A 21205-nucleotide genomic window follows, 5' to 3' on the forward strand; every position below is an offset into this window, starting at 1 on the left:
AAATGGTCCTTCGACGTGGCCCCAGTCATATATAGCTTGTTTAATGTCCGAAAAATCCTGAATAAAATTTGGTATGGTAAATTCATGGAGTAGCCTACTTAAGCTGATATGTGCACAGAGTCACATGAATTAGGATGACTGACTGTTCAGTCCCTTTGACTAAGTTGGTGTATGTCCTGTGAACATTTCAGAGGCAACAGCAGTGCCAAACGCACCTGGCAACAGGTGAAAATGAAATATAAAAACATCATTCATAATGGTGTGTGTGCAAGCAAGCATTCATTTGTCTTTTATTTATTCAAGTTTTATCTGTTTGCCTAATAGTTCAAATTGTTTTGTATATAGTTTATAATGTAGTTGTGTGATATTAATAATATTGTGGGAAAACTACTTTGCACGGACGTTCATTTAATTTATTCTATCGTCACTTTGTTTGTTCTATTTTTGTGTATTTTATTTATTTATCTGTTTGTCTAGTTGTATCTATTTTTCTAATAATATATTTTTTGCATTAATAGTTTTTTTCCTATTAAAATAATCTTGTGTTCTTGTTATAACTTTATTTATCTGACTGTTTAGTTGTCTATTTTTGTTACAATTTCAATATTTTTAATATAGAAAGTTTTTGTTTTTTTCTATTAAAATGTTCTTGTGATAACTAGTTCTTGTTATATTTATTGTAGTTGTATCTATTTTGTATCTCAGACTTAAATATTTTTGTAAAACAAGTGTTTTTCTATAAAATATTCTTGCGTTCTTGGTAACTGTTCTTGAGTGGGTTCTTTTTTTTTTTTTTTACAGAAAAGCCGTTCTGCATGGACATTCATTGAAGCCCTCATTGTTTTTTAATGGTTATTTATGAGCATTTAGGGGTTACAATAATGTAAGTCTAGGTTGCTTTATATAAAAGGTATGTCCAGAAATATTGATGTCACTGTCTAAGCAGAGGGATCTGGCTTCTTTAGACGCTGTCTTCTTAAAACTGAATAAATATTTAAAAAGAGCCAAATGAGCCAGTCTTTTGAACGGCTCTTTTCAAAGAACGGATCCCAAAGATGCGGATCCCATCAAAGAGCCATAAATCCCATCTCTAATCTGCGCTCCGATATCGCACGGGTCATCCAGGTACGCTGGCATTGTCTCTAGAGGAAATGTCGGTGGAGAGGTGGTGTTTAAAAAGGGTGTGGTTAATCGGAAACCTCGGGTTAACCAAGAACATAACCTGAGACGAGCAGGTTTGAGATGCAGCGTAAGTTGCCATGGCAGCATACCTCGGTTTGAACATAGCCAACTTTCGTAGTATGGGTTAATCGGGAAGTTACGCTGCACGTGATCAAGTTACTCTCGAAGTTACCCTGGTAAGCCAGAAAACCCGCTTCGTAGTACAGGGCCCCGCTTCGTAGTACAGGGCCCCGCTTCGTAGTACAGGGCCCTGTACTACGAAGCGGGTTTTCTGGCTTACCAGGGTAACTTCGAGAGTAACTTGATCACGTGCAGCGTAACTTCCCGATTAACCCATACTACGAAAGTTGGCTATGTTCAAACCGAGGTATGCTGCCATGGCAACTTACGCTGCATCTCAAACCTGCTCGTCTCAGGTTATGTTCTTGGTTAACCCGAGGTTTCCGATTAACCACACCCTTTTTAAACACCACCTCTCCACCGACATTTCCTCTAGAGACAATGCCAGCGTACCTGGATGACCCGTGCGATATCGGAGCGCAGATTAGAGATGGGATTTATGGCTCTTTGATGGGATCCGCATCTTTGGGATCCGTTCTTTGAAAAGAGCCGTTCAAAAGACTGGCTCATTTGGCTCTTTTTAAATATTTATTCAGTTTTAAGAAGACAGCGTCTAAAGAAGCCAGATCCCTCTGCTTAGACAGTGACATCAATATTTCTGGACATACCTTTTATATAAAGCAACCTAGGCTTACATTATTGTAACCCCTAAACGCTCATAAATAACCATTAAAAAACAATGAGGGCTTCAATGAATGTCCATGCAGAACGGCTTTTCTGTAAAAAAAAAAAAAAAAGAACCCACTCAAGAACATAGTTATCAAGAACGCAAGAATATTTTACACTTGTTTTACAAAAATATTTAAGTCTGAGATATAAAATAGATACAACTACAATAAATATAACACAAGAACATTTTAATAGAAAAAAACATATTAAAAATATTGAAATTGTAACAAAAATAGATACAACTAAACAGTCAGATAAATAGATAAAGTTATAACAAGAACACAAGATTATTTTAATAGGAAAAAACAATTAATGCAAAAAAAATATTATTAGAAAAATAGATACAACTAGACAAACAGATAAATAAATAAAATACACAAAAATAGAACAAACAAAATGACGATAGAATAAATTAAATGAACGTCCGTGCAAAGTAGTTTTCCCACAATATTATCATTAATATCACACAACTACATTATAAACTATATACAAAACAATTTGAACTATTAGGCAAGCAGATAAAACTTGAATAAATAAAAGGCAAATGCTGTTTAGCCTACTTCTTGTCCTTGGGCAAAAGCTTTTTCATCTGAAACAGTACAGAAAAAGAACGACACACACACACACTTACCATTATGAATGATGTTTTTATATTTCATTTTCACCTGTTGCCAGGTGCGTTTGGCACTGCTGTTGCCTCTGAAATGTTCACAGGACATACACCAACTTAGTCAAAGGGACTGAACAGTCAGTCATCCTAATTCATGTGACTCTGTGCACATATCAGCTTAAGTAGGCTACTCCATGAATTTACCATACCAAATTTTATTCAGGATTTTTCGGACATTAAACAAGCTATATATGACTGGGGCCACGTCGAAGGACCATTTTCTGTGACTTGTGATTGATCATGAAGCTTTCTCTCATCCTATACTTCTGTTCTGGAACATGTAGAAGGGGGAATGTACTTGCGCATTGACCCGATCGGCAATTCGTTGCCAACATGCTTGCCGCTCCTTATTGGCAGCCGCTGTGTTAGATTTTGCTCTTAATGTTGTTTTGAACTCCTCGTAGCTTTGCATTATGACAGCGCATTCTTCCTCCGTGAAGCACGGCGACCGTGCCATTGTGAACAGTGGGGATTTGCGCTGATAACCTCCCCTTTAACGTGAACGCGCATTAACCCTGATTAGGTTAACACAGGTTCAACAAATCAACTTCATAACTGGCGTCGTAGTACCGTTTAACCCCAAACAAGATAACCAGGTTTTGTCAACCCCGGTTTAGCGGGGGAACCCTGGGTTACTTCTGGGTAGGTTAAACTCCGTTCGTAGTACAGGGCCCAGGTTTGTTGTGTTTTTGTTGTTTTTTGTTCTCTTTTTTCCTCTTTAAGTGAAAATGTCCCCAAGGTTCACATGAGAGTCCCTACGCCAAGAACAGTTATGCACTTACATTTGCAGTGATATTCTATTAAGTTCTCAATATATTTAGATTATATTTTATAAGTTCATTGTTGCCCACTTGTACATTATACATTTTTACAGCATTGGCAATAAAGCATTTCAAGCTTTAAGTATGAGTAATTGCTTTCTTGATCACCCCTTTACTAAAAACACCTACAAAATAAAACATACCACTGCTGCGGGCACCCCACCCTATGGGAGTTGTGCCCATGGTGGTCATGGCCCCGAGGAGCCGTGGTGGGCATCCCTTATTTTCATTTCTGAATGGTGGCAATCCTAGACCAAGTACACCATCAGGGAGCCACTGTGCCTTGATGCAGAGGACTGTATTTAAAAAAAAAAAAAGGGTGTCTGGGTGAATTCCCAAGTCTGCTGTCCTGAGTGTTTGCACTTACTTGGAAGTGAGACACTGCATTGTTGCACTGGATAAGTCACTTTATGTCAGGATAACAGTGAGAGATCCTACTTGTGGAGGCTCCATGAAAGACAGAAAACCTTCTTTGACCTCCTGCTGTCCTAACCGTCACTATATTGTTAGAACACCTCAAGATGTTACAGGGTGACACGGTGGTGTAGTGGTTAGTACTGTCACCTTACAGCAACAAGAAGATTCTGGGTTCGAGCCCAGTGGCTGATGGAGACCTTTTTGTGTGAAGTTTGCATGTTGTCAGCATGGGTTTCCTCCTACAGTCCAAAGACATGCAGGTTAGGCTAATTGGTGGCTCTAAATTGACCATAGGTGTGATTGGTTGTTTGTCTATGTGTCAGCCCTTTGATTATCTGGTGACTTGTCCAGGGTGTACCCCACCTCTCGCCCATAGTCAGCTGGGATAGGCTACAGCATGCCCTGCACAGAATAAGTGGTTATGGATGATGGGTGGATGGATAGAAGATATTACAGTTTCACAAAATAGGGTAGGAAGGATATGAGAGCCAAGTTCTGGGTTCGAACCCAGTGGCTGACAGGGGCCTTTCTGTGTAAAGTTTGCATGTTCTCTCTTTGTCTGCATGGGTTTCCTCCCACAGTCCAAAAACATGTGGTTAGGTTAACTGGATACTCTAAATTGCCTATGTGTTTGAATGGTTGAGAGGAGAAATAATCCAGTAGAAGGCAATGGGAAACCACTACTGTAATTCTTCTAGAAATTGGACCTGCCATCAGGCAGAAGAAGAATTTAAAGTAGCCAATTAACCTAATTGCATGTTTTTGGGCTGTGAAGGAAACCCACACAGACACAGGAAGAACAGACAAACTCCACACAGGCCACTGGGTTCGAATGCAGAACCTTGTTGCTGTGAGGCAACAGTGCTAACCACTGCACCACGGTGCTGCTCATTTACAAAGTACGTATTGAGAAAAGAAATGTTGATTAGTTGTGAAGATTGGGGGGGGGGGTTGGACATCTATATTGTTAGCATACAAGATACAGTTAAAACACTTTCTTACCATTAGGATACAAACATTCCAAAATTACTGGATTTTAATGAAGACTAATTTCTTGTGTGAATGCTCCTAGGAATTATCCATTTCTAACCACTTATCAAAATGAGGCCCATTGTTCCTAGGCAAAACTTATGGTCACATTAATACATTAAAATTTATTAATGAAAATATTACAGCGTAAAATGTTATATCCACAAGCAAACTAACTGTATGTTACTTGTGGTGATAAATGTCTACAATTTCTTACATAAGTAACAGTTAGGTACATTAATGCTAAAATAAGAAATTACAATATCCCATAGTAATTGGTACCTTTTCTCTTAACCAGATTCCACATTCAGTGTGCTGTTGGTGAAAAATCTTTGATTTCAGGTGCACCTTGTCATCTCAGTAAAGAATATGACAACATTCTGACAAGATTTTAGGATATTTGATAAACTTTGGCTGTACAACAAATGATGCAAGTATGAATTATCTAAATTACCATTAACAAAGTTTAGCTTAACAGTCATATTGAGCACTGTGAGAGAACTGGAAGTGCAGGGGATGGGGTCAAACCTAATCCACCTCCTCCTAGGCTGTTTTAATTGTTCTAAAACCTCAGCCAGTCACGTGTATTTCCTGCAATAATATTGTGAATTTTGTGTGGTGGGTCACACAATTACAGTAAAACCTATCAGAAAAAATGATGAGGTATCTGAATTTTTTGTGGGCAGAAGATAAAAATAGCACAACATAGTGGCTTTAAATCCTCATGAGAGGGGAAAACAGTGGTGGCTCATTCAATGGGGCAAGGGCAGAACCCCACCATCAGCAGTTGATCATATTGTATATTTCATAAAGCCATTCAATCCATATATTTTAAATGTTGAAATACCAATTACCTCTTTTAGGTGTGAAAAAAGAGAGATTTGCTCAGCTTTCCAGATGTTGTGCAATTATGGGGCTGTAAGCTCACAGCCCTATGGAGCTTCCATAGAGTTCTTATTGCACCTAGTGGCCTAAAAGTGAACTGCAGCAAGTGATATTAGAGTGTAGATGTCCTGATGTCCCGTTTTCCGGGGAAAAGTCTCCATTTTTGGTGGCCTGGCCCCGGCTGGAGCAGTCCCCGGTAATGTCCCCGGTTTTTTTCCTTTTCTTTTTTCTTCTGTGAATTAAAAACGAACAGGAAAGAAAGGCCGGGCAGCAGAACAGACGGGCACACATCTCACGTTATGCTTATTTTGGCCAGCAGAGGGCGCTGGCCGCTCGCTGTAGCAGCTTCATATCTCGCTTCTATTACTAACCACTTGCTCGCCTAGTCACAGGGGAACTTGATTTGTAAAACCTGTAGTTAGCAAGTGTCAAGTGAATCCACAATATCACCACAAACGTCTTTTTAAGCCCGGAGGTAACCCAGGGTTAGAATCAGGGGTGGGGTTACAGGACTTGGGTTAACTGGCTACTCTAAATTGCCTGTGTGTGTGAATGGTTGAGAGGAGAAATAATCCAGTAGAAGGCAATGGGAAACCAGTACTGTAATTGTTCTAGAAACTGGACCTGCCATCAGGCAGAAGAAGAATTTAGAGTAGCTAATTAACCTAATTGCATGTTTTTGGGCTGTGAAGGAAACCCACAAAGACACAGGAAGAACAGACAAACTCCACACAGGCCACTGGGTTTGAATGCAGAACTTTGTTGCTGTGAGGCGACAGTGCTAACCACTGCACCACTGTGCTGCCCATTTACAAAGTACGTATTGAGGAAAGAAATGTTGATTAGTCGTGAAGACAGAATGGGGGGGTTGGACATCTGTATTGTTAGCATACAAGATACAATTTTGGTGAGTTCTTAAAACACTTTCTTACCATTAGGATACAAGCATTCCAAAATTACTGGATTTTTATGAAGACTAATTTCTTGTGTGAATGCTCCTAGGAATTATCCATTTCTAACCACTTATCAAAATGAGGCCCATTGTTCCTAGGCAAAACTTATGGTCACATTAATACATTAAAATTATTAATGAAAACATTACAGCATAAAATGTTATATCCACAAGCAAACTAACTGTATGTTACTTGCGATGATAAATGTCTACATTTTCTTGCATAAGTAACAGGTACATCAATGCTAACAGAAGCTAATAGAAGAGAGATATGAAGCTGCTACAGTGAGCAGCCAGCGCCCTCTGATAGGTACACAGGTAGCTCATTTGTTGTACAAGTTACTTGGATGTAGGCTACCAACGTGACACTTCTGTCTTGTCTGTAGTGCTTCTGTATTATAGTTATTTTCTCTGTCTATCACAGTGTCTGTTAGTATGTCTGATAAATTTATCACTCTGTTACAGTGTCTTCGTGTGTCAGTCTGGTATTGTTGCTTGTTTGTCTTGTGTGTATCGATAATTAATTAAATTAAGTTTATTGAACCATTGTAGTATGACCATTTTCTTTATTGAGCGTTCCATAGTTTACTATAGCTTCCCTCACTGTGGTAAGTTGTATGATTTTCTGACACAGTTTACAAAGTTACTGAGTTAGTACCCAGTTTTATCAGTCAACTTTCATCATAGTCTTTTATAGTTCAACAGTTACCAGTTGTCCCACTTTTTATTTCATAGATAAAGACATTTGATATTTTAATGACATATTGACCGCTGAACTGAAAACATCCTGAGTTTTCATATCAGAAAACTGGTCACCTTTTATTAGAGGTTCATTTGGGCAGGATTCGTGCCAGCAAGTTTAAAATGATTAAAAAAAAATTTTAATTGTTAAATTACTATTAATTGTCAACTCTGGTTAATGATAAATAGTTAAACAAAGGTTTGTCTGAAATGCTCAAAACAAGCTGCACTGTGTGTTGTATGACTGTAATAGGCAGTTGAGAGTTGACAACATACAGAGTTACTGTACAGATCACTAGATGTTACCCCATAGCATAAGTCAAACAAAATTAAGTTGAGACTCGAGACGCTATGTCATTATTAATGTCATCCTGCCCCACCAAAATCTATGGGAATAAGCTACTGCTGGGAAAAAGGGTGTTCGCCTAATGATGTTTAACCTACAATAACCCCCCCATGGGATTCATGTGGGCATGCCAGAGCATGGGCCGCCCACAGAAAAGCCACATTAGGCCATTTTGGGTTTTACATGAGTTAGCCTCTAACCTCACTGTCTGCAGGTTGCCCATTAAGGGCTAATAATTGATGGGATCAGTCTGGCTTGAAACACTTCCTATATTAAAATTAAAACAAAAAGGTTTTAGGCTAAAGAAGTGGTGCAAATTATTTTATTAAACAGACAAAAGTTGCCATAGGTAAAAATATTTTATCTTCATTGTTTCTTCATGATTAAAAATGTGAAATTTTCTTTGAAGCCTGGGTTTTTGGATGAGCATCACTGTACAAGCTGCGTGGTCCATCCTGCTGCACCTGAATTTGAAACCAGGTCCGAGTAAACTCCTTTAACTTCGAAAAATGGTTCTGCGATTCTTGCACAAAAGACTCTAAGAGGGAACGAACAAAACCAGTTTCAGGCAAATTAAAAACAAAAAAACCAATAAACATCCACAGTATATAATATCAGCTTTTGCATTGTTTTTGAAAATGACAAGACTCTAGTTTTCCTGTTTTTCTATTTTTGTATTTTATACATAGTCATTAGGCACTCAGTTGTATTTGCAGCTAGTCATATTAGACAGTGTAATCAGGAGTATTGACGGAGTAGATGCACAAGTTGTAGGTTTTAATTTTAAACTAAATCTAACATTGCCATCTCATCTCATCTCATTATCTCTAGCCGCTTTATCCTGTTCTACAGGGTCACAGGCAAGCTGGAGCCTATCCCAGCTGACTACGGGTGAAAGGCGGGGTACACCCTGGACAAGTCGCCAGGTCATCACAGGACATTGCCATCTGATTAAAAAAAAAAAGAGGTCCAGATAAATATACTTTTACAGAGAGGAACAATTTCCACTAAAAAAAACAACAACAAACCTATAGTCAAAATGTTGGGTGAGGACCATGGGAAAAATGGTGAACTTAGAAAAAGGAACAAATATGCTAAAATTATTCAAAGTTATAATCCATAAATATTGTTTAGCTCAGCAATGGAAAACAGCAGAACAGATAAAGGAGAAAATTTACTTGTACACAAAAATCCACACACTCCTTTAACTTTCCACTGGTCGTCTTTTCAGTTTAAGGGTTTTCATGTGTGTGGGATCAGCCCTTAAAGTGGACATAACTCTGCTCTGATGTGGTGTGGTTTGTTAGTATATTACAGGTTTTTTTGTTGTTGTTGTTTTGTTGGTTTTTTTTTTAGGCATGTCATCTTCTGGCTCTATTAAGGCCAATTCACAACACGTTCCAATTTCTGCTTCATGGTCTGGTCCCGCCTACATACTGAGCCTCCTTCCTGCAGACCCACTACAGCACACCCCTGTCTTCTCGCTGTCCAGTCCTCTCAGCTCCACCCCAAGAGATTTTAGAGGGTTTTTAGTGTGGCTGCCCCAAAACTAACCTGTATGTCTTTGGATTGTGGAGGAAACCGGAGCACCCGGAGGAAACCCACGCAGACACGGGGCGAACATGCAAACTCCACACAGAAAGGCCCTCGTCAGCCGCTGGGCTCGAACCCAGAACCTTCTTGCTGTGAGGCACAGAGTAAAATCACACTACGAAATGCTACAAAACATATCTCATCTCATTTCATTATCTCTAGCCGCTTTATCCTGTTCTACAGGGTCGCAGGCAAGCTGGAGCCTATCCCAGCTGACTCCGGGCGAAAGGCGGGGTACATCCTGGGCAAGTCGCCAGGTCATCACAGGGCTACAATTCATTCATAATACTGTAAATATATACTGTAGTTTCACAGATACATTGTTGCAAGTTTGTGTTGTTGTTGTTGTTTCTTTGCAAAATCGTTAAGAATAATATAAAAGATAAAAGCAGTCTGCATACCACCAGTGTGAATTGGTTTAGTCTTGATTCTTGGTTGACAGTGTCGGGTGATGGGTAATGTAGTGATGTTCGAGTGCCGGATCAACACAAATGGATAAGAAAAGGTCTCGGGTCAGCCATCAGGTGCCCAGTTTAGAAAAAAGAGGAAAAAGAGAAATATACAAAAGATAAAAGTACGCAGCTGTTATCAGTTTGAGTATAATATTATGCATGTAATGAAATAGACTAGTATAACACTTACGTACGTTAGCCTATGTTAATGCTATTGATGGCAATATTCCGTTTTCTGACCAACTAGCTTACATAACATTTAGATATAATTTCACACAGTTTCATCATGATATGTAACCTGCAGCAAAAATCTAACTGGCACATTTATCCTAATAATTTGATTGTTTTTGTTTGTATTTCTATACTACAATTTGTTTCTATTTGACTTTTTTGATATTTGAGTCTAATTTCTGTATATATGTTTTATATTGGGCGGCATGGTGGTGTAGTGGTTAGCGCTGTCGCCTCACAGCAAGAAGGTCCAGGTTTGAGCCCCGTGGCTGGCGAGGGCCTTTCTGTGCGGAGTTTGCATGTTCTCCCCGTGTCCGCGTGGGTTTCCTCCGGGTGCTCCGGTTTCCCCCACACTCCAAAGACCAAAGACATCCAGGTTAGGTTAACTGGTGACTCTAAATTGACCGTAGGTGTGAATGAGAGTGTGAATGGTTGTCTGTGTCTATGTGTCAGCCCTGTGATGACCTGGCGACTTGTCCAGGGTGTACCCCGCCTTTCGCCCGTAGTCAGCTGGGATAGGCTCCAGCTTGCCTGCGACCCTGTAGAACAGAATAAAACAGCTAGAGATAATGAGATGAGATGTTTTATATTAATATAGTTTTTAATGTTTGTTTATTTGTGTCGTTCCAAATATCTGAATAAAAACTAGTTAGTGCAGAACGGTCCTTTTGTTGGTGCAGAAGTGGGGACTTTGCTCAGAGAACCATACAAGCTTGAACCGCCCCTGAGTTTGGGGGTGTGGACAAAAAAAAAAAAGTTATTAGGTAGAACCACTGTTTAATTCTGTGGATAGTCCTGGGTAAAGCCAGTGTTGTCTCAACTAGTATGCGGGTCCCAGAGCTGTATTCCTGTTGCAGGGCCGGGCTGAGGGAGTGTGTTTTGTGTGTGGTATTAGTGTATCTCTTAATCAGCGCGCAAACCACAGCACATCAAATTAAGGACTGTGTGCCATTCAAAAGCTGCCTCTGTGAATGCGTAAACAGTGTCCACATGGCAAATGTTTGAACCCCTCACAGATGAGCACGTTGTAATTGCGACCCATTCACCTCATTTGTTATAATAAGAGAAATAGTTTCTTGGTGGCACGGTGGTGTAAGCGGTTAGCATGGTTGCCTCACAGCAAGAAGGTTCTGGGTTTGAGCCCAGTGGCCAGCAGGGGCCTTTCTGTGTGGAGTTTGCATGTTCTCCCCGTGTCTGTGTGGGTTTGCTCCGGTTTCCCCCACAGTTCAAAGACAGGCGGTTAGGTTAATATGGAATGGCCTTGAGCGAGGCACCTAACTCCCAACTGCTCCCCGGGTTCTGTTAGCATGGCTGCCCACTGCTCTGGGTGTGTGTGCTCACTGTTTAGTCAAGCCTTTTGTTAATGGTGTTTATGAGGTAAAGGAGTAGATCTGGAGGGTCCTCAGAAGTAGTGTTTTGGTAAACTGGGATGTATGGATGCTGTCAGTCCCCCACTCGCTTGCTCACTCGAGTTTGTTGACGGTGTAGTGGCTGCTGCTTTATGTCCCGGGGCTCCCTCATGCCTGTGTTACCTTCTGGCTCTCCCCTTTTAGTTACTGTATGCTGTCATAGTTTTGCCGGAATCCTTGCTTGTACTCCGTGCAAAATGTATACTGTTTCTACTTATTCAGGTGACATTGGGCATACCTAACAACCCGTGTTTTCTCCCCCCCCCCCCCCATCTGTCCCTCTGATTTACATGTCAATCCTGAGCTTGAGATGCTGACCTCTTCTGCTCCTCGGACCTGCCTGATCCATCCTGATGCCGTACGTCTGGTTGGAGTCTCATCACACCGCTCCTGTGGAGGACGGCCCCGTATGGACAATTGAAAGTCGCACTTGGAAGATGCTCTGGACGCTTACAGTAACACTTTTATGGCTGAGGACTACAGCTGACTTGCTAACTTTAGGACTGCAGTTGTCATGAACAGTTTTGCACTCAAGTTTCCATCAATGAAGAGTTATAACATCAACGAAACTGACTTCATGTTAAAACTGTTAATGTTATAGTCATGTTGTCTGTTGTTGCCCAAATGAGGATGGGTTCCCTTTTGAGTCTGGTTCCTCTCGAGGTTTCTTCCTCATGCCATCTGAGGAAGTTTTTCCTTGCCACCGTCGCCACAGGCGTGCTCATTGGGGATAGATTAGGGATAAAATTAGCTCATGTTTTAAGTCATTCAAATTCTGTAAAGCTGCTTTGCGACAATGTTTACTGTTAAAAGCACTATACAAATAAACTTGACTTGCTGCTGGGCAGCATGGTGGTGTAGTGGTTAGCGCTGTTGCCTCACAGCAAGAAGGTCCGGGTTCGAGCCCCGTGGCTGGCGAGGGCCTTTCTGTGCGGAGTTTGCATGTTCTCCCCGTGTCCGCGTGGGTTTCCTCCGGGTGCTCCAGTTTCCCCCACAGTCCAAAGACATGCAGGTTAGGTTAACTGGTGACTCTAAATTGACCGTAGGTGTGAATGTGAGTGTGAATGGTTGTCTGTGTCTATGTCTCAGCCCTGTGATGACCTGGTGACTTGTCCAGGGTGTACCCCGCCTTTCGCCCGTAGTCATCTGGGATAGGCTCCGGCTTGCCTGCGACCCTGTAGAACAGGATAAAGCGGCTAGAGATGATGAGATGAGATGACTTGCTGCTCACGTGTGTTCACTGCTTCAGATGGGTTAAATGCAGAGAGGAATTTCACAAGCATGTGATGAATAAAGTTGTGCTTCTTCTTGTACACGCTTTCTGTCACCAGGGCAAAAAAAAAAAAGATGTATGTCCCCCATTCAAGACACACACGACTCCCTGGCTTCCCATAGCCTCATCCAGCTCCTTATTTTAGATTATTTGTCAGGTGTAAAAAGCTCACTCTGAGTATCTACTTTTAGTGCGTTAGATTTCACAGAAGTAACTTCAGAAAACCCTTGAGCTCCCTGGGGGGCCCTTTCTGGGGCCTCTCTTATCTCTTGGTCCCTCAGTGCAAGACATAATGAGGCACTGAGGGAGCAAGAGGTGAGTGGCAATGAAACTGAGTAAAGTTTCCTTAAGATTTATCTGTTGGATTGTGGCACAAAACAAACAATCATGTTCCATCACACTCCCTTCAAGCTGCAGGTCAGGATCTAGTACCGGTACTTACTATCCGCGGCGAGAGAGCGCGCGACCGTGAGACGCCTTTTGGTGCGCATGACGTGCCGCCTCCCGAGCCCATGGTTTCGGGACCGGATGCAGTCCACATAGAGATCCCAGAAGACTTGTGCCAGGTCCCAGAACAGAGCCCCGTGCTTCCGGTTGTCCGAGGACTTCAGAAACACCATGAGGTCCCAGAAGTCAGGCACCGTGTGCGCGATTCGCGGCGCGCGCATCTCCAGAAGCAGTACAGAAGCGCGTTCCCAACAGCGCGGGTCCGAGCGGCTCAGCGTTAACGGGTCCACGTGACCCGAGTTTTGGTCCTGCGTGGAAAGCGCGTGCACCAAGACGAGCAGCAACAGGGGCAGACGCGCACGCAAAACTACGTCATCCATCATCTACAAGAGTAATTAGTACATTAGACTAATGAGGGTCAGGTATTAGTCCTAAACCCTGATAAACAACTACAAGGGTCAATCCTGAAAGTTGGTCAGTGATGCTATAAAACTGATAATAATAATAATAATAATAATAATAATAATAATAATAATATAGTCTTAGAAATATTCTTTGCGTTTTGAGCCTTAGACATATGCGCACCACGTGACACAAACTGAGTCATAACAATAATTGTTCTCTAAAATGAAATAATTTGTAAGGTTAACATGATTCTGTGACTTATCAGTAAAACCACAGCATGCTATTTCTAACCCATATTTCAACTAATAATGTTAACATCGATTTTTATATGAATGGCCTATTCAGATATTCATATTCACATTGCATTTGCAAATCGAATTAGGCTATGTATGCATGCAAAAGAAGAAGATTCGCTTACCTTTGAGATGTCACCGTAAACTGACAGGATTTGTTTGTGAACCTCCGTGACAAGCTCAGTTTCATTAAGGGGGTGGTCACAGTATTAAACCCCTCACAGGGCTGAACAGTGAGGGATGCTCCGCACAAGCTGATGGAAAAGCCACCAAAGCCATGCTGCTGCTGCCAACTTCAGATCTTGCTTTAACCTGCAAGTCTTAAAATGATTTCTTTAACAAAGTCATTTTCATTAGTTGGATAACAACATTTATGTGATTACTTATTAAGTCACTGCAGTGTGTGCTGATTTTGAAATGCAGTACAAGTCTTTATTAGTCACAGACAGTTATAGAGTAAAATTACTGCAGTGAAAATCTTAATTGCAAGTTCCTGAACTGTACAAAATATTAGGCTACAAAAAGCAGAGACGTAACACCCATCAGACAAACGTATACAACTCTACAGGAAAATAATGCAAAGGAGAAGAAGAAAAATAATAAATATCCTTGGGCCAGGACAGTGGCATAGTAGTTAGCACTGTCGCCTCACAGCAAGAAGGTCCTGGGTTCGAGCCCAGCGGCCAGCAAGGGCCTTTCTGTGTGGAGTTTGCATGTTCTCCCCGTGTCTGTGTGGGTTTCCTCCAGGTGCTCTGGTTTCCCCTACAGTCCAAAGACATGCAGGTTAGGCTAATTGGTGGCTCTAAATTGACCGTCAATGTGAGTGTAAATGGTTGTTTGTCTCTGTGTGTCAGCCCTGCGAGGTGTACCCTGCCTCTCGCCCATAGTCAGCTGGGATAGGCTCCAGCTTGCCTGCGACCCTGTAGAACAGGATAAGCGGCTACAGATAATGGATGGATAAATATCCTTGTACAGAATGCACACTGCAATATGGAAGTGCATCTAATATATACTGTATACACTGCCTGGTCCAAAAAAAAAAAGTTGCACACTAATATTTGTTGGATCCCCTAGGGTGCTCATTTGCTGTGTCATTGTTTCGACAACTTTATACAACGTCACAACATTTGTGTCCAAAGTTGCATTAGTTTTTCACAGAAATCCTGTACTGACAACGGGAGAGTCAAACCACTCTGTAAAGTCTTCTCCAGCACATCCTAATGGGAATGAGGTCAGATGGCCAATTCATGTGAAAATGATTCCTTATGCTCCCGAACCTCTCTTACACAATCTGAGCCAGAGCATTTTTTAACATAGTTACTGGGAGACCAAATGGTCTCCCAGTGGCCAGATTTGGTCTCCTAGTCAATGCCAAACCAGCTTCACTGGGAGACCAAATTTTAAACCAAGTTATGTTAGATTGATGCTGAAAGGTAAAACTGAAATGGGATTATGGGAGATGCTTGAATTGCTGGTCCAAATTCATAAGACTGTTTTCTTTGGATTGGAATGTTTAAGAAATATTGAAGTTGGGTTGTCAAGACTGTTCCAATTTCCAAATTATAGACTAAATATACAGTTATTTGATACTATGTTTCACATTGAGCAATAAAATTGAAGATTTTCTTATTTCTTATTTTTCACTGTTTCTTAAAATACATAATATTATGAAAGTTGATAAAACAATAACTTAAACTCAGTGTAATTTTAGTATTTTACCATACTTATGATGAAGTTATGGTACCGTAACTTGGCACTGCATTAACTATGTTGATATTATGCTGGCTGAAACGAGGATTCATAATGCGGCAATTTGCATCACAGAATATGCCGCAGCGGTGCAGCCGCATGGACTCTGGGGCCTGTGATTGTATTGCCCAGACCAGTTGGTCTCCTAGTGGAAAATCCTTAAAAAATGCTCTGATCTGAGCCCAATGAACCCTGTCGTCCTCGAATATGCTCGTGCCATTAGGGAAGAAAAATCCATTAATGGCATAACTTGGTCATTCAGTACATTCAGGTTGTCAGCCAATTTCATTTTATTGCCCCTTAACGTTTCTGAGCCTCAACCTGATCAACTGAAGCAACCACAGATCGTAACACTGCCTCCAGAGGTTTGGCCACGGTGCATGATGGGTGCATCACTTCATGCACTTCCCTTCTTACCCTGGAATAGGGTAAATCTAGATTCATCAGACCACATTACCTTTTTCCATTGCTCCAGAGTCCAATCTTTACGCTCCCCAGCACACTGAAGACATTTCTTCTGATTAGACTCACCAACAAATGGTTTTCTTATGGCCACATAGCTGTTTAGTCCCAATCCTTTGAGTTGTCGCCACGTTGTGTGTGTGGGAATGCTTTTAGCTTCACTATTAAACAGTTCTACTTTTTAGTTCAGTTTTTATGATTCAACTTCACTAAGTTTTAAGTCTTCAATCACAGTCGATTAAGACTTATCACGGTCAGTCAAAATATTTTTTTCCGACCACATTTCTTCTACAAGGTTGATGGTTCACCATTATCCTTCCAGGTTTTAATAATGCTTTGGACAGTTCTTAATTCAATTCCAGTAATTTCAGCAATTTCTTTAGTCACTTTCTTTGCTTGCTGCAGGCCAATAGTTCGACCCATCTGAAACACAGTAACATATTTTCCACGACCACAGCATATGTCTTCTGACATGGTTGTTGAAGAAATGAGAAGCAACTCACTGCATCAGTTAGGGTTAAAAGAATTCTTGCCAATTTTTTTAATCATATATGCACAGAAGTTCATTTATCATTATTTATCAATCATTTATTTTATGTGAACAGCAGTTTATGTAATAAATTATTGTTCACAAGACAATAACTTGCTCACACAAAATAAAAATTATAACCTTTTGGGATTTTACTTTTGTTTTTTTGTTTTTTTTATTTACAACGTCAAATCAGAAAAAGTTGGAATGGTATGTTGAAATTGAAATTAAAACTGAAAACAATGATTTGTAAATAATCTTTGATTTGTATTGCATTCAAAACAATACAACACATCATTTCATGTTTTACCTCATGGATTTTATTGTTTGTTTGTTGTTGTTTTTTCAAAATAAACACTGATTTCAATTTTGATTCTTACAAAATATTTCAAAAAGAAAGTTGGGACAGTAAAGCATTTACTAATTTATAACATTGCCATTCCTTCTCGCAACACTTGAAAGATGTTTAGGGACTGAAGACACCAAGTGATGAAATGTTTCAGGTGTTATTTTGTCTCATTCCTCCTGCAAACAGGTCTTAAGGTGTGCAACAGTATAGGGTCGTCATTTCCATTTTGTCATTTCAAAATTCACCACACATTCTCTACTGGGGACAGAGGGGACAAACACCCTCTTCTTCCTCAGCCATGCTTTTGTAATGTGTGCAGAATGTGGTTTTTGCATTGTCTTGTAGAAATATCTCTGGAAAATATGTCATCTCGAAAGCAGCATATATTGCTCCAAAATCTCACTGTACTTTTCTGCATTAATACTGCCATCACAGAAGTGTAAGTTACCTTCGCCAAGGGCAGTGACACAACCCCATACCATGACAGACCTTTTGGACTTGTTCCTGGTAACAGTCTGGGTGGTCCTTTTCATCTTTGGTCCAGAGGACAAGGCGTTCAGTTCTTATTTAAAAAAAAAAAAAAGACCTGGAATATTGATTCGTTTGAGCACAATGCATGTTTCCATTGTGTGATGGTCCATCCTAGATGCCTCCAAGCTCAGAGAAGCCGACAGCACTTCTGCATACAGTTAACATAACTGCACAGTAAAGTTCCCCTCCTAGAACTGCCACCTTATTGTGGTGGAGGGGTTTGTGTGCTTGAATGATCCTAGGAGCTATGTTGTCGGGGGCATTATGCCCCTGTCAGGGTTTCCCAAGGCAGACAGGTCCTAGGTGACAGGCCAGACTAAGAGCAGTTCACCAAAACCCCTATGGAGAAAAATCCGAGGACCGTGACGTCGCCCGGGATGACGCAGCCGGGGCCCCACCCTGGAGCCAGGCCCGGGGTTGGGGCTCGTATGCGAGTGCTTGGTGGCCGGGCCTTTGCCCATGGGGCCCGGCCGGGCTCAGCCCGAAGAGGTGACGTGGGCCCGACCTCCTGTGGGTTCACCACCCACAGAGGTAGCAGTAGGGAACTGGTGCAATGTGGATTGGGTGGCAGTCGAAGGCAGGGGCCTCGACGACCTGATCCCCGGACACAGCGGCTGGCTGTTGGGACATGGAATGTCACTTCGCTGGGGGGGAAAGAGCCTGAGCTTGTGCGGGAGGTTGAGAGGTACCAGCTAGAGATAGTCGGGCTCACCTCCACGCACAGCTTGGGCTCTGGAACCCAGCTCCTCGAGAGGGGCTGGACTCTCCACTTCTCTGGAGTCGCCCGTGGTGAGCGGCGGCGGGCTGGTGTGGGCTTGCTTATAGCTCCCCAGCTCAGCCGCCATGTGTTGGAGTTTACCCCAGTGAACGAGAGGGTCGCCTCTCTGCGCCTTCGGATTGGGGAGAGGGCTCTTGCTGTTGTTTGTGCCTACGGCCCAAATAGCAGTATAGAGTATCCGGCCTTCTTGGAGTCCCTGGGAGAGGTACTGAGGAGTGCTCAGACTGGGGACTCCATTGTGTTACTGGGGGACTTCAATGCTCACGTGGGAGATGACAGTGACACCTGGAGGGGCGTGGTTGGGAGGAACGGCCTCCCCGATCTGAACCCGAGTGGTGTTTTGTTATTGGACTTCTGTGCTAGTCACGGTTTGTCCATAACAAACACCATGTTCGAGCATAGGGGTGTCCATAAGTGCACGTGGCACCAGGACACCTTAGGTCGGAGGTCAATGATAGACTTTGTAGTCGTTTCATCTGATCTCCGGCCCTATGTCTTGGACACTCGGGTGAAGAGAGGGGCTGAGCTGTCAACTGATCACCACCTGGTGGTGAGTTGGATCCGCTGGCGGAGGAGGAAGCTGGACAGACCTGGCAGGCCCAAACGTATGGTGAGGGTCTGCTGGGAACGTCTGGCCGAGCACTCTGTTGGGGAGCTCTTTAACTCCCACCTCCGGGAGAGCTTTTCCCAGCTTCCGAGGGAGGCGGGGGACATGGAGTCTGAGTGGACCATGTTCTCTACCTCCATTGTGGATGCAGCTGCTTGGAGCTGTGGCCGCAAGGTCTCCGGTGCCTGTCGTGGCGGCAATCCCCGAACCCAGTGGTGGACACCAGAAGTAAGGGATGCCGTCAAGCTGAAGAAGGAGTCCTATCAGGCCATGTTAACCTCCAGGACTCCCGAGGCAGCTGACGGGTATCGGCAGGCCAGGCGTGCTGCAGCTCGGGCAGTTGCGGAGGCAAAAACTCGGAACTGGGAGGAGTTCGGGGAGGCCATGGAGAAGGACTATCGGTCGGCCTCGAAGAAATTCTGGCAAACTGTCCGGTGCCTCAGGAGGGGGAAGCAGTACTCTGCCAACACTGTTTACAGTGCGGGTGGGGAGCTGTTGACCTCGACTGGGGACATTGTCGGGCGGTGGAAGGAATACTTTGAGGATCTCCTCAATCCCACCGTCATGTCTTCCACTGAGGAGACTGAGGCTGATGACTCAGAGGTGGACTCGTCCATTACCCAAGCCGAAGTCACTGAGGTGGTTTGCAAGCTCCTTGGTGGCAAGGCACCGGGGGTGGATGAGATCCGCCCTGAGTATCTCAAGTCTCTGGATGTTGTGGGGCTGTCTTGGTTGACACGCCTCTGCAACATCGCGTGGCGGTCAAGGACAGTGCCTATGGAGTGGCAGACTGGGGTGGTGGTCCCTCTTTTTAAGAAAGGGGACCGGAGAGTGTGCTCCAATTATAGGGAAATCACACTTCTCAGCCTCCCAGGGAAGGTTTACTCCAGGGTACTGGAGAGGAGAATTCGACCAATAGTCGAACCTCGGATCCAGGAGGAACAATGCGGTTTTCGTCCTGGTCACGGAACACTGGACCAGCTCTATACCCTTCATAGGGTGCTCGAGGGTTCATGGGAGTTTGCCCAACCAGTCCACATGTGCTTTGTGGATCTGGAGAAGGCATTCGACCGTGTCCCCCGTAGTATTCTGTGGGGGGTGCTTCAGGAGTATGGGGTTCGGGGCTCTTTGCTAAGGGCTGTCTGGTCCCTGTACGAACGGAGCAGGAGTCTGGTTCGCATTGCCGGCAGTAAGTCAGACCTGTTCCCAGTGCATGTTGGACTCTGGCAGGGCTGCCCTTTGTCACCGGTTCTGTTCATAATTTTTATGGACAGAATTTCTAGGCGCAGCCAGGGGCCAGAAGGAATCCTGTTTGGGAACCACAGGATTTCATCTCTGCTTTTTGCGGATGATGTTGTCCTGTTGGCTTCTTCAAACCAGGACCTTCAGCATGCACTGGGGCGGTTTGCAGTCGAGTGTGAAGCGGCTGGGATGAGAATCAGCACCTCCAAGTCCGAGGCCATGGTTCTCGACCGGAAAAGGGTGGCTTGCCCTCTCCAGGTTGGTGGAGAAGTTCTGCCTCAAGTGGAGGAGTTTAAGTATCTCGGGATCTTGTTCACGAGTGAGGGAAGGATGGAGCGTGAGATCGACAGGCGGATCGGTGCAGCCTCCGCAGTGATGCGGTCGCTTTACCGGTCCGTCGTGGTGAAGAAGGAGCTGAGCCAAAAGGCGAAGCTCTCAATTTACCGGTCGATCTACGTTCCGACTCTCACCTATGGTCATGAGCTTTGGGTAATGACCAAAAGGACAAGATCGCGGATACAATCGGCCGAAATGAGTTTCCTTCGCAGGGTGGCTGGGCGCTCCCTTAGAGATAGGGTGAGAAGCACAGTCACTCGGGAGGAGCTCGGAGTAGAGCCGCTGCTGCTCCACATCGAGAGGAATCAGCTGAGGTGGCTCGGGCATCTTTTTCGGATGCCTCCTGGACGCCTCCCTGGGGAGGTGTTCCAGGCATGTCCCCCCGGGAGGAGGCCCCGGGGAAGACCCAGGACACGCTGGAGGGACTATGTCTCTCGGCTGGCCTGGGAACGCCTCGGTGTTCTTCCCGAGGAGCTGGCCGAGGTGTCTGGGGAAAGGGACGTTTGGGCTTCCCTGCTTAGACTGCTGCCTCCGCGACCCGGTCCCGGATAAAGCGGAAGAAGACGAGACGAGACGAGGCACAGTAAAGTTTTAACTGGCATTTGTGGATGTAACTCCATATTGTAATGCTTGATGAAGGTTTGCCAAAGTAATCCTGAGCTCATTTGGTTATATCAGCTATAGATA

General features: G+C 43.4%; 1 protein-coding gene across 1 annotated transcript; it reads right to left on the reverse strand.

The window, feature by feature from the left end:
• Nucleotides 1–8215: 8215 nt before the first annotated feature.
• On the reverse strand, nucleotides 8216–13620 carry LOC132891309 (protein FAM237A-like). Its single transcript, XM_060928806.1, has 2 exons — nucleotides 13233–13620; nucleotides 8216–8370 (listed from the first exon to the last, which is right to left on the reverse strand). Exons 1-2 carry the CDS (start codon nucleotides 13618–13620, stop codon nucleotides 8216–8218), a joined length of 543 nt encoding a protein of 180 aa, XP_060784789.1.
• Nucleotides 13621–21205: the final 7585 nt, after the last annotated feature.

Source organism: Neoarius graeffei, chromosome 9, assembly GCF_027579695.1.
Source record: "Neoarius graeffei isolate fNeoGra1 chromosome 9, fNeoGra1.pri, whole genome shotgun sequence".
In the NCBI taxonomy this organism is placed as follows: Eukaryota; Metazoa; Chordata; class Actinopteri; order Siluriformes; family Ariidae; genus Neoarius; species Neoarius graeffei.